Here is a 13,303-nt window from a genome sequence, read left to right as displayed (position 1 = left end):
AGTGAAAGGTGTACTTGTTGTGTTTTTCAGAGTTTTTCCGCCCTCTGCTGGCGCTTGGGTGCGACTGATTTTATAGGCTTCAGCACCCATGAGCATTGTGTAAGTAATTATTGACATCAACAATGGTGGGCTACTAGTTTATTTTTTGATTGAAAATTTTACACATTAAAACGAAAACAAGAAGAGGGGTTTTGATATAAAATTTCTATAACTTGTCTTTTAAGAACTACAAGTCTTTCTGTCCATGGATCGCTTTAACAGAATGTTAATAATGGTAGTGCCATCTTGTTGATTTATTGTTATAATAAAGAAATACAGTACTTATGTACCGTATGTTGAATGTATATATCCATCTTGTGTCTTATCTTTCCATTCCAACAATAATTTACAGAAAAATATGGCATATTATATAGATGGTTTGAATTGCGATTAATCACGATTAATTTTTAAGCTGTAATTAACTCGATTACAAAATTTTAATCGTTTGACACCCCTAATTCACACATATTCTATGCGCAATACTTATTTATGTGCAATATTCAATGCCTCACTGTCAACTTCTGCTACTTCTACTCACACATATTCTATGGGCAATGCAATACTTATTTACGTGCAATATCAATGTGCAATATTCAATGCCTTCACTGTCAACCGGTGCTACTTCAAATATTTGCACTGCCTGAACATAGGACTATCTCACACACATTTTATATTTATTTAGATTTTATACTTTTATTCTTGCAAGCAACTTTTGAGATTTTTGCTTGTCCTGCACTGAAAAGGGAGATGCTCTACAATTTAATTGTACAACTGTACACTGTACAACTATAAAGGTCTATTCTCTTCTATTCTATTCTATGTAATGAAGTAAGTCCAATTTTTGGCTACTCTACCCATCGCTCATTATACTTCAAGAAATACTTGGAAAAATGGAAATAAAAAGGGAAACGTCTTTTCTCTAACGGGAGGATGTCAATTTTTCATCTGTTTTTTTTTTTTTTTTTTTTCCCAACTGGCCAATCTGCAACCGTTTCCATTCCAGCCTGCCTGTGATGTGACGTCACGTTGCCGTCGACGCTACGCTAGGCTTTGGCAGACTCAAACGACGGGAGCCCTACGGTGGACAGGACGGTTTTTGGGACAGACGGACAGACAAACAGCGTGGAGCGCGGTACGAGCACGGCGTCGCGACGAGACATGTCTGCGGCAGGCCCTCCGCGCGCCAATAACAACAACACGGAAGCCTGGGCGAGCTTCGATGACCACATCGTCCACGTAAGCTAACGTGCTAACTTGATTAGCTGGCTGAGAAAGGCAAACACCCCTCTATCTACATGCATATACGGATAATGGTTATGTTTGTGCGCAAATTTGCCTTTCCCCCCCTGAACTTGTTAATTGTGATTATTACACGATTTATCGGAAGAATCCGGTTTATCATCTCGGCCGTAATCAGGCAGTGGACCTGTGCTGCCTTCAAGGGCGCTGGGAAAGATGAAAATGCTTACATACTTCCTAATGCGCCGTCTTTGCGCTTTTGTTGTAATAGCATAAAGACAATGCAAACACGGACCTCACTTTGGGTTGTTGCGCAGGCAAAACCTATTCATTTAACTACTACACCAAGAAGGGCTAAGTTTTTGTTAGTAAGTGGACATTTAGCAAACGCTTGGTTTAAATAATAAAAGTTTATAAATGCGCAACACAGCGTTATGATGCTGGCTTGAAAAAAACCCCCCCTGCAAATTGACGATAAATCTTTTTTTAAAAATTAAAATATAATTTCTTACCATTCACAATTTCTAGTTTGGGCTCCGCCATTTTTAAAAGTAAAAGGTAGTGTTGCACCGATACCATTTTTTGGGCCCGATACGATACAGATACCTGGCTGTGCAGTATCGGCCGATACCGATACCATTCCGATACCACTCTGTTAGCAAAAAAAAAACAAAAAAAAAACAATATATAATATATGTATGTACGTTTAAGGGATGCAACGATACAGTTAAGTCACGGTTCGGTACGATTTTCGATACAATTCAATACATTTAATGCTCTGACACAGAAAATACAACTGTTATTATTATTTTATTTTATTTGCTAACAAGCAAAAATAACAGTGCAATCATATAAACAAGCATTTTAGTGCATAATATTTATTTATGTGCTTACTTCTTACTGATCTGAAGAAATTTTGTATATACTGTAAGTGCTGAGATCTTTACTGTTTGTAAAGTGGGGGACACTGTTGATTGCTGCAGCTCTCTTAGCAGCTATATTTACCATATAAGCAAAACATCCTATTTGTGGTCTGAGTCCATCTGTAACATGTGCTGAATTAACAGTATTTGCAGCATTATCTATAGTCACTGGTATGGATTGATTTGGCCTGCTTAACTTCCATTCAGTCATGGCGGTTTCTAATTCATCAATGTAGTATATGGACTACGCGTCGCTCTGGGCTCACGCAGCTAATGGCATGGGATCTAATGTAGCACATCTAGGTTGCTATTTGATGATGTCTAGTGTGTGCGCGCGAGAGTTGGCATGGGATCTAACATAAGACGTCTAGGTTGCTATCTGATGATATCTAGTGTGCGCGCTGCGCCGCTTGAGTGTTTTCTGGCCACAGAAGTCACTTCTGCTCATTACTGCACAACACCAGCATAATATGACAATCGACTTTCAAAAACAGGACGAGTTTGAAGTACGGCGCTCTTAATTTGCCACTCATTGTTCATCAGGAAACCATGAGTTTGCTTAGTCTCTCACGGTCTTAACCTTTCTGATCCCATCGGCGCTACTACAGCAAGCTTTAGCTTAAGCATGCTAATTGTATGTAAATGTCATATAAGAAAAGCAGCGTAACATCGCGGATGTGCGTTGTAGTGAACATCTGTAATATTGAAGACGAATGTGTTATTTTCGTATGGTACTGTCGAGACAAAGACATACAGATGTCATGCATCGTGATTTGGGAAGTTGGCTCACGTGGGGAGGACAGTTCATTTGCGCTAAAGTGATGCCAGTAGATGGTATCGACGCCCTAAATGTTGGTACTCACCGATACCGATACCACCAATTCGGGCCGGATTGGCGCCCCCTGCCGATACTGGTATCGGTGCAACTTTAGTAAAAGGTACACTCATCTCGGAGGAAACTGGTATCATAATAAAATCTCATGGTAGGGAATACGACTTGAGGGTGCGTTCGCGTGCAATTTTCGCAAACAAAATGATGAAATGAAAAAACATGGTTGAAAAATTAGAATTTTATAACCGTGCACACTACGTTATTATGCTAATCTAACAATTACAGGAACAAAGTTTATATACGAAATGAATTAGTTCCAATGTAGCTTTTGTATCATTTTTTCGTATTAACTGTGTTTTTACACGTAAATGGCCTAATTGGTTCCGACCCCTACTAAAACACATTTAATTTGTTGTGACATCTGATTGCCTGTCTTTACTCGTAATGCTTTGCCACCCCCGAGTGGCGCATGGACGGAACTAAATTGTTAGGCTCATTCTACAGACGTTATCACATGACTACTCGAGCTCATAATAAACACTGAGCGCTAAAAGACTTAATTTACTTCGGCAGCTTGTAAGTTCTCATCTTTTGTTTCATATACTGTATGTACATGAGCATTGTGGTGTGAATATTTCCATTTTTACATTTATAGTCAAACCTAGTTACATTCTTGCATTGCTGCCACAATGATCTATAACAGTACGTATTCTCTTTCGTACAATGAATATTTTTGTAATACAAAGAGCAAAAAGTTACAAAAAAAACCTTTTGTACAATAAATTTTTCGGGTACCGAAGCTTTCATATCTCAGCCGTATAGCAGCTTTTTATTTGGATATCGGCCGAACGAGATATCGGTCCGTCTTTAGCAAAAAGCAGACAAGTATCGGAAGGGATGACACGGCACGGATGGTTGCAGGGCGGCTCGGCGGTCATTGACATGGAGAACACGGATGACACGTCGGGCTCCAGCTTCGAGGATGTGGGCGAGATGCACCAGAGGATGAAGGAGGAAGAAGAAGAGGAAGAGGCCGATGAGGGAGAAGAGGCCGACGCTGACTTCTTGGGCGTCAAGGGCTTCAAGGGCCAGCTGGGCAGGCAGGTGGCGGACCAGGTGAGCGACTCGCCCAATCTCTGGAAATGCCCCATTTTGATCTATAATCATTTGGTGCATTTACAGGTCGCATGCTTTTTATTTTGAGTCACTTCTTATTCATTTTGGGAATTCTGTCCCAGAACGAAGAGGAAGTGACTGCCCCCAAAATAAATACCCTATGAAGACAAAACAATTTAATCAAATTGTTTTGAAAATACATGGTCAGCAGTTACTCAGCACGTCATTTTTTCACTCAGTACCTTTTTACCTGTACTCGAGGTAATTTTCAGGGGTGACTTCTTTGACTTGAGTGATATTATTTGGAAGTAGTCTTTCTCTATTCTACCACCGATGACGTTTTGCGCAGGTGTGGCAGGCGGGAAAGCGTCAAGCATCTCGCGCCTTCAACCTGTACGCCAACATCGACATCCTCAGGCCCTACTTTGACGTGGAGCCTGTTCAGGTGCGCAGCAGGTAGGGAGCTCTCTCTCGCTCCTCCGGCTTTTCCCGGCTTCCCGCTTGACTGCGGCGATTGTGCATGCAGGTTACTGGAGTCACTGGTTCCCGTCCGCATGATCGACTTCCCTCAGGTAGTGAGACTCGACGCGCCACCGCCGCGTCAGCACCTCTCACGTGTACACGTATCCCCGTAGAAGATTGCGGGTGAGTTGTATGGACCCCTCATGTTGGTCTTCACTCTGGTCGCCATCCTGCTGCACGGCATGAAGACGTCGGGCACCGTGATTGTGAGTATAGGTGGGCGTGGGAAGCGGGGGCGGCGGCGCTAACGTCGTTAACATCACAGAGAGAGGGCACCCTGATGGGAACGGCCATCGGAACATGTTTCGGCTACTGGCTGGGAGTTTCATCCTTGGTCTACTTCCTGGCGTATTTGTTGAATGCCCAGATCACCATGTTGCAAACGCTGTCCTTGATGGTGAAAACCGTCGCAAGCCTTCCAGTAATGATTTTAGCCTTAAAAGTGCTATGAAGGCGTGAGCGTGTTTTTGGGTTTGTGCGCTCAGGGCTACGGCTTGTTCAGCCACTGCGTGGTTCTCCTGGTGAGCTACAACCTTCACTTCCACCTGCTCTTCTACGCCCTCTGGCTGCTGCTGGGAGGACTGTCCACGCTGCGCATGGTGAGAACCGTCAATGGCAGCCAATGAGTTCATTTTGGGGCATTTCGACTCATTTGCTGTTGATATCTCGGCCACTTCCTGTGGATTTCTGGGTCACTTCCTATCTTGCTCTCAGGTGACCGCCCTGCTGTCACGCACGGTGGGTTCGACACCGCGTCTGCTGTTGTGCGCCACCGTGTCTCTGCTACACATGCTCTTCCTGCTCTACCTTCACTTTGCCTACCACAAAATGGTGGAAGGTAGGTTTGCTCGGACGCGTGCCAGTTGTAAAGATGTTTGAGGAAATATCGGTTCAACTCGCGTTTGTGCATTCAGGCCTTCTGGACACCTTGGAAGGATCGAACGTGGCCGCCATGCAGCGGGTGGCCAGAGACGTGGAAGGAGCCGGGCCCAACATCACCGCACGAGCCCTTGGCCTCGCCCTCGCCATGTGACCCTCGGACTTCCGGTCTTTATATGCTCATTGGACAAAAAATTATTCTGTTGCACTTTACAGTTTCAACACAAGATGAAGTTCAGTGGTCAAAACCAGACATGTTGAAATCAATGGAGGAAACTGCAAAATGAGTTATTTTTTTTCCCCAGTTAAAATTATTATTCCATGAATTTACTGCATCTCTGATGTTTCCGAAAAAGCAGCCCATGTGAAAGTCAAAAGTGGAACATTATAGCTATTGAACTGTTTATGGAATGACCCCGACACAAAATGGCCGATGTCCGTCCTAAAATCTAAAATGTCGAAGACGTTCCGGCGCAGAGGTATATCAGGCTCGGTGTCAAAAGGTGGAGTGGGTGGTGTAAGTGACGGGAGGTCATCTTGCATCGGGGGACTGCTGTGGCGAGCTCTTGTTACATTGCCGGTTTCTCCAACAAAATGCTCCTAACTGGACGGATTTACAAATGGTTGGCTTGATTTAAAAATATATATATATTGTGACCACCCTTTATTATATGACATAATTCACCCACGGAACTTGTGTGAGAGATGTATATTTGGCCGAGCACGTTTTTTTTTTTTTTTTAAATAAAAAACTTATTAATGTGGCTATGATTCATGATTAAATCTGACGTTTAACAAAGCAAGCCGTTTGAAAACTGCTTGAAAATGGAGTGCTCCCTAATATAGCGCGTTCCATATACTTAACCTCTGGAGAAACATTTCCTTGGGTTGATGTATGAAGAAGAAACACTACTTTGAGGCTATCTCTACACGTAGCAGGGTATTTTGCAAAAGAACATTTTCTAAAGTTTGGCCTATCAACCACACGCACATTTAAACAAGGGTCCCTAAAAACGCCGTCCAAACAGAAGATGTGCGATTTCTGCGTTTGTGGCGCCATCATATAGACACTGATAACCGGAAACGTCACTGCAATAAACTTTGTCCCTACATCACACATGAGGCCGATATTTACATTTGGAGTAAATTAGGTGCTTTTTTGTTTCAATTTATTTACCAACTCTTGCAGTGTTTCATATTGAACACATGCGAAGTATGGTGGTATTATGGAGAATTATTTTTTGCGCGTTATGAATGTACGCACTTCAAAATGAATGAAGTTAGGTGTGGAAGTTTTCTTTTCTACAAACGTGCTGGTGTGGACGTAATTTTCCCCCCGATGTATTAGGTAGGCTGTATTGGGACCATGGAAAAAGTGCTTAGAAAATGGATTATCACTGTACCACAGTTAAAGAAAAAAAACGACACAAATACGCTAATTATTAAAAAAATGACTGGAAACCATAACTACAACTTTTTGGGGGGTACTAATTAGCAATGTATATATATTATAAAGCAGCGTTCATGTAGACCCATTTGAGTTAGGGCTGCAGCTATCGATTTTAGTAGTCGATTAATCGATGCACTAATTAGTTCAAATAATCGGATAAGGAACAAAAATTGAATTACCTGACCTAAGCCTCAAACGGTATAAAAAAATAAATGAGGATATATTTGCAACAAAAGAACGATAGGTTAACTTACATAGCAAAAGCCCACTAGTTAAATGCTATTAAATGCCAACGTTTTTTGTTTTGTTTTACAATGCTCTTAAACAGTTCAAACACATATTTCCACAAAAAACTGCTAAAACAATTACGAATATATTAAAAAAGATTAGGTCAAACAAAAACAGTTTATGTTGGTCTTAACAGGAAGCAGCTGGATTCAGCCATGTGAAATGAGGCAGACTAGAGGGTAGTGTATCCACCCAAATCAATAAAACTAAAGGCAAACACTTTGAAAACAATTACAACGCCACTTTAATGAAACGAATACTCGAGGCAGCAAAATTTAATTCAAATATATTTTTTCTAATCGAATACTCGAGTTAATTGATTAATTGTTGCAGCACTGATTTGAGTGGAACGCACAAACACAATTTCGCTCAGCCAATACAGCCGGCAGGATCCTCGGTTTAAAAAAAAAAAAAAAAAAAAAAGCTGCTAGGTTTAGTCATGGCCTTATTCAGCTACTGTGGACTACCTTACTTTCCCCAGTTATGTGACGGTAGAAAATGTTTTCTCCACTAGAGGGCACTCATGCCATGGATGGGCGATGTTTAATTTAATTATTTTTGGTCTTTTTGTCCTAATATGGTCAGGTGATAAGTTCATCATGTTGTGCCCAAGCAAAAAATATTCTATTTTAAAAACGACTGCGATGCAGTGGGTTTTACGTAGTTATTCCATGGAACCACTGTAAGCGTTATAGTTTTCCGGTAGATTGTTTGAGGGAAAAAGATTTTATTTTTTGCCTACTCTTGACTTTTTCAATGTACTTTCGCGAATAACTCCGATGCAAAATGGCTGACGACGCCCGTTCCAGTTGGCTCGCGGCAGCATCAGACATCTAGCCTTATACATTATGTCGGGGACCTTACCTCTTCTACGCATGCGCACCGCAGTTATTGCGGCCAGCTTCCTTCGCGGGTAAATTGACGGAGAAGATATGAAGATTTATTTTTGCGCGAGCATCCGTGGCGGAAGGGAGGACGCGCCCGTGTACGAGCACATCGTTAAGACGCTAGGAAAGTTCGGCGAAGTTCTGACGGAGCACGTGGGAGACCGCCACCTCACCGACACAGGTCAAAGGGCATTTTTTGAAGAGGGGCACAAACGCAACTCGTTAGCCATGCGCTGTTTTTGTTTTGCGTTTGCGGGGTCCAGCCAAAAACTACATATACGTCGACGCCTGATTGGGTGGCGGCTGCCATATTGGATGTGGCATATCTGCTGTCTGCTTAAGTGGGTACGACAGGAGAAAAAAAAAAGTCTTAAATAGGATTATTTTGTGAATTAGAATCATATTTTGAGACAATTCGACTATATACAACAATTTAGCGAAGCGCAGATGACGAGAAATTCAGTTTTTTAATCTGCCGGCTAGCCGCGCCTACCATTATATGGCTCTAGCGTCCCCAACAGGTGGATGACGTCAGTGGAGTCACGATTTCATCTGATTTAGTATGCAGCCCATTGAGGTGGAATTATTCACAACGAGGAAAACGAGACGAAGAGAGCCGCAAAATGTCATTGTTTCAGTCACTGTACTCCAATATTTTTACAGGATATTTTTTTTATCTAAGTATTTTTCCCCAATAGCTAAATAAATGGCTTGAGAAGGACCAGTCAGCCCGCTGAGGTGGAATTATTCAGAACGTGGAAAACGTGACGAAGAGAGCCGCAAAATATCATTGTTTCAGTCTCTCCACTCCAATATTTTTACAGGATATTCTTTTTATCTAAGTATTTTTCCCCAATAGCTAAACAAATGGCATGGTCATGACAAATAACAGTCTTGTGCTAAATGGAATATGAAATAATAAAAATGTATTTATTCAAGACGACATGGAAAAATTACTCCATAATGGTCGAAACTGTCGACTTCACCTTTACTGTCGCACATCCCGAACGATATTTTATGCCACCTAAATCGGGCTTATGTCATTTCCCTTCCCCGGCTTCGGAGAATGTAAACAAACCAAGAGGCGTGACAGCCAGCCGACATGCTAACTCGAACAAAGTGATGTTTCAAAGTCTTCGAAGCGGAAAATCACACATAACTAGTCCGGATTATTTCACATGACGACTAGGTTGTCGATTGTCTTTGCCGATCGGCAAACCGCCCGGCGGAGAGCAATTTACAGCTCATTCCCCTGCTACTACAGACAGGAGAGCTCGCCGGGGAAGCAACTGGACAATGACCGCTGAACATTTACATGCCATTCCATGATCAACCATAAGTAGTCCTTTAGTTAAAGAAAGTTTGTAGTGTTTACGTTGTAATCGCTGTATTTGCGGCTATTTTTAACTCAAAGTTGCAATTTCTGATCGGAAAATTTGACAGAACACCGGGCACTTGCAGAGGGGAATAAGCCGAGTATACTAGTAGTGCTCTCTCGGCGGGCAGATGTGCGACAAGCCGCCGGTCGTCGGCCGAGGGGACAAGGAGCACGTCAGCCACAAAATGCAAGCCACCGACATATTAAAATGATCCCATTATTTGACATAATACAAAACACGATGTTTACTAACTTCCTCATAAGTCCCATGGTCCCACAAGTAGTAAGGGTTGTTTTGGCCAATATCCACCGGTGAATGGGAACCTTTTGAAACCCCAAAAAGGCCCACACGCCTCTCCCTCCTACAGCAAGATTTTTCTGCAGCTGTTTGGCTGGCGTGATGCTAAAAAAAACGTATTAATCCGCAAAATCAACTGAATCCTTAGTCCTTCTCATACAACAGTACGGCTGTATAGTGAAGAGGACTCCTTCCTCCGTACACGTCACAGCGCCTTCTTTCTCAACTGGAGACGTGGAAGTCACTCATTTTCATGGCGTGGGATTAAAAAAAAACGAACTAAATATAGCGATAGCTTCCACACACATCCAAGCGGTCCATTTCATTCAGGAGCATAAAATACCGCGTGTATTATGAAATAAACATGCTATTTCGTGTCACAGGCAGCGCCGTTCTCATATTTTAGTGAGGTGCGGCTGGCCCTGCTAAGTATGGTGTGTGTGTGTGTGTGTGTGGGGGGGGGTGTCCTCATTTCAAATGCTGTGATTGCTTGCAACTAGATTCTAAATCAAATTGTGCTGAAAATGTCAGAAAAGACTGATCCCCAAGTTGATAACATCTTTAAGATGTTCATCAATGTGCACTGTCCCTAGTAAATAAATAAACATTGTAAATGACACTTGGGCAACAATTTTGGGACTTGGGGGGGGACAAAACTACCGCATTTGTTGGACCGTAAGGTCAACCGTGACTGCGTGAGATTTGAGTTGATGACGAATGGAAGTGAATGTCAACCTGCTCTTCCGTGTACAACGTCAAAGTGCAAAATTGTCTCATGGGGACCACAAAATAAAATCTATGTCATTTTGGTCACGTAGTACTTATAATTTCACATCAGGGTCGCACCTCTGGCCAAACGATTAAAAATTAAAAATCAGGCATATCGTTTAGGTTCTGACAGCCGTTTTAACAAGGTATTAGGCAGCACGTAAACAGGAAGTTGCAATCGGAGACCCCATTCGAAGCTAACGCTGCGTTCCTCTTTGTTTCCAGGTGAGGGGCTACAGGACGGCGCCATCCACGATCGGGACCTGGTGTGGCTGAGACAAGCCGATGGTGAGGTTTCTCCGCCCGCCGCTTAGTTCCTATGCCGCTACGCGTTTCATTCACACAGACTTGTGACTCGACAGCGGTGGTCGCTGAGGTGACGCAGCCGTCGCTGGGCGTGGGCTACGAGCTGGGTCACGCTTACCTGCTGGAGAAGAAAATCCTCTGTCTCTTCAGACCGTCGTCGGGCCGGAGTGAGCAAGTGCCAGACTTTTCCGCTTCGGGCAAAGATCCCAGCTTAAAGGCTCGGCCTGTCTTCCTTCTTTTTCTTGGCAGGGTTGTCGGCCATGATCAGAGGAGCGGCGGACGGCGAGCGGGTCCAGGTGATCGATTATCACGGCCTGGACGACGTGAACGAGATTTTGGAGCGCTTCTTTAAAATGGAAGCTCGCTGAATTCAGCTTGCAGGTCTTACAATATAAATGAGTGTCCTTCTTTCCGCACAACTAAGCTGTGTGTGTCTGTAAATCATCCAGTGGGGAGAACAAGTATTTGATACACTGCCAATGGGTTTTCCCATTGACAGTGTATTTCCTGTTGATTTTGGGTTATCAAACAGGAGATATGTCCCAAAATGAACAGAAAGGTTTGGTCAAAGGGCGACTTGAAGCCCCAGAGGATCAGAATAGCGTCAAAACCATCGCGTTTTTAAAAATGTTTTTTTTTCTTAAATTATTAACTCATCGGCTGCCATTGACTGCGATTGACGTCCATTTCGACCGTGAGGGCATTCCATCGAATGACTACAGAACAAGCTTGTGTAGCTTAGGCTAATGTCAATTTTCAGTGAACTTTTTCAATCCAGTGAATTCATTAAAGTTGAATTGTTCAGAGGCAGAAAAATTGTCGTCGGCTGCCATCGACATTTAATACATTTCGTCAAATTGGATTGGACGTCCATGAGTTAACAAGCAACAAAATAATCCAGAGGTATAACAAAATTGCAATAAATTTGAACGTTTGCAGAAAGCAACAGCAAAAAAAAAAAAAAAAAAAAAAAAAAAAAAAAAGTCAAAATCCCAACCAAGGCTTAATTTATTACATTAGATATATGTATATATACATGTTGAAATCAATGTAGGAAACTAGAATCTCCCCGTTTTACATAAACTTTTATAGGTATATGGCGGAAAACACAGACAAGACTAAGAAAGCAGTTTTTGCTCTTGCACTCCTCTTTAAAAGAAACTGCTGTATTTTAAGCCAAAACAACTGTTGTGTTTCATAGAACAATATGTTTATATGCTGCCATTGCAGATTCATGGCGGATTTAGCCCCCGAACTATTTTTTTATTTGTCCGTTTTACCTTGGAAACCCCCGTGTACAGACGTCGCGAAAGCCATAAAAAGGGAAGTAATTATGTTATTCAAAATGTCTGTCATTTTTAGCTTAGTATCATTAATTGATGTCTAATACTTCGTTTTAAAAAAAAACTAATTTAAAAAATTATTCACTCGTATATTTTAAACTTTTAAACAAATTACATCACAATGAAAAAATTGGCGTCTGTAAAAAAGTCACGGATATCTACCTTATAACTATCGCTTAATTGTATTTTTTTTTCATTACGATCGCTTTTTTCCCAGTATTTTAGATGATAAAAATAATCGATCCAAGCAAAGAAAAATTGAAAAAAAGAAAGTTTAGAAGGGTAAATATATGAAAATCAAAATCTCGATTACTGTTATTGTCCGCGATTTCTGCATCGTGACTCTTGTTATATTACCATGTTTACCCATAAAATCCCCCAATAATCCAGCTGTGTGTGGCCATTCACGTCTGTGTCTTGACACTCGATGATGCACGCTACATGGAGTTTTTGGATTAAAACAAAGTAAGTACGCGATAATATCTCGTTAATATCATGGCGTCTTTAAAGCTGCTCTCGCGTGCTCTCACCTCCAGTTAGGGTTTTGCATAAAATTTTTATTATTTTTTTTTAAAAATGTCCTCCAGTTCAAAAATTTTCTTCCCCCAGAAAATTGACATTTTAAACCAGGGGTGTCCAAACTTTTTGCAAAGGGGGCCGGATTTGGTGTGGTAAAAATGTAGGGGGCCGACCATGGCTAACGTCCACTACGTAGAGCAATATATTTTAGCCAGCCATTCTGTGTGTCACATTTGCTTTTTTTTTTTTTTTTTTTTTTAATTTCAAAAAACTATCAACTAGCCTTTGTGGCGTTCTCTTTCGACTCTCGGGCTCTTGCGAAATACTGCTGCCGTGAAATTAAACTAACTTAAAGTTTCTTCAATTTCTCGCTGCGTATCTTCCCTGTAATCTTGTCGTACATGTGAGCGTGTCTTGTTTGGTAATATCGCCTCACATTGAACTCTTTAAAAACAGCGACTGTCTCTATGCAAATGAGGCAGACTCAGTTGTTGCGTATTTTAGTAAAGAAATAGT

The 13,303-nt window shown here is 41.8% G+C and overlaps 2 protein-coding genes across 2 annotated transcripts; both read left to right on the top strand.

Annotated features, from left to right (window-relative positions):
* Positions 1-1,042: 1,042 nt before the first annotated feature.
* On the top strand, positions 1,043-6,314 carry yipf3 (Yip1 domain family, member 3). Its single transcript, XM_057848301.1, has 9 exons — positions 1,043-1,275; positions 3,955-4,149; positions 4,499-4,605; positions 4,676-4,721; positions 4,785-4,877; positions 4,937-5,068; positions 5,157-5,270; positions 5,386-5,509; positions 5,586-6,314. The coding sequence occupies exons 1-9, from the start codon at positions 1,198-1,200 to the stop codon at positions 5,702-5,704; spliced, it is 1,008 nt and encodes a 335-aa protein (XP_057704284.1). The 5' UTR covers positions 1,043-1,197; the 3' UTR covers positions 5,705-6,314.
* Positions 6,315-7,935: 1,621 nt separating this feature from the next.
* dnph1 (2'-deoxynucleoside 5'-phosphate N-hydrolase 1) lies at positions 7,936-12,835 on the top strand. The gene is made up of 4 exons (XM_057848304.1): positions 7,936-8,356; positions 10,845-10,907; positions 10,982-11,092; positions 11,175-12,835. The coding sequence occupies exons 1-4, from the start codon at positions 8,221-8,223 to the stop codon at positions 11,291-11,293; spliced, it is 429 nt and encodes a 142-aa protein (XP_057704287.1). The 5' UTR covers positions 7,936-8,220; the 3' UTR covers positions 11,294-12,835.
* Positions 12,836-13,303: the final 468 nt, after the last annotated feature.

This window comes from Corythoichthys intestinalis, chromosome 10, assembly GCF_030265065.1.
Source record: "Corythoichthys intestinalis isolate RoL2023-P3 chromosome 10, ASM3026506v1, whole genome shotgun sequence".
In the NCBI taxonomy this organism is placed as follows: domain Eukaryota; kingdom Metazoa; phylum Chordata; class Actinopteri; order Syngnathiformes; family Syngnathidae; genus Corythoichthys; species Corythoichthys intestinalis.
Note: the sequence above shows the minus strand (reverse complement) of the source record. Positions and strands in the feature narration are given on the sequence as shown.

Coding starts and splice junctions, on each gene's coding strand:
- yipf3 (XM_057848301.1), top strand. CDS start 1,198: ATGTCTGCGGCAGGCCCTCCGCGCGCCAATAACAACAACACGGAAGCC. Junction 4,722..4,784: donor GCATGATCGACTTCCCTCAG/GTAGTGAGACTC, acceptor GTATCCCCGTAG/AAGATTGCGGGTGAGTTGTA. Junction 5,069..5,156: donor TGCAAACGCTGTCCTTGATG/GTGAAAACCGTC, acceptor TTGTGCGCTCAG/GGCTACGGCTTGTTCAGCCA.
- dnph1 (XM_057848304.1), top strand. CDS start 8,221: ATGAAGATTTATTTTTGCGCGAGCATCCGTGGCGGAAGGGAGGACGCG. Junction 8,357..10,844: donor CCGCCACCTCACCGACACAG/GTCAAAGGGCAT, acceptor CTTTGTTTCCAG/GTGAGGGGCTACAGGACGGC. Junction 11,093..11,174: donor CAGACCGTCGTCGGGCCGGA/GTGAGCAAGTGC, acceptor TTTTCTTGGCAG/GGTTGTCGGCCATGATCAGA.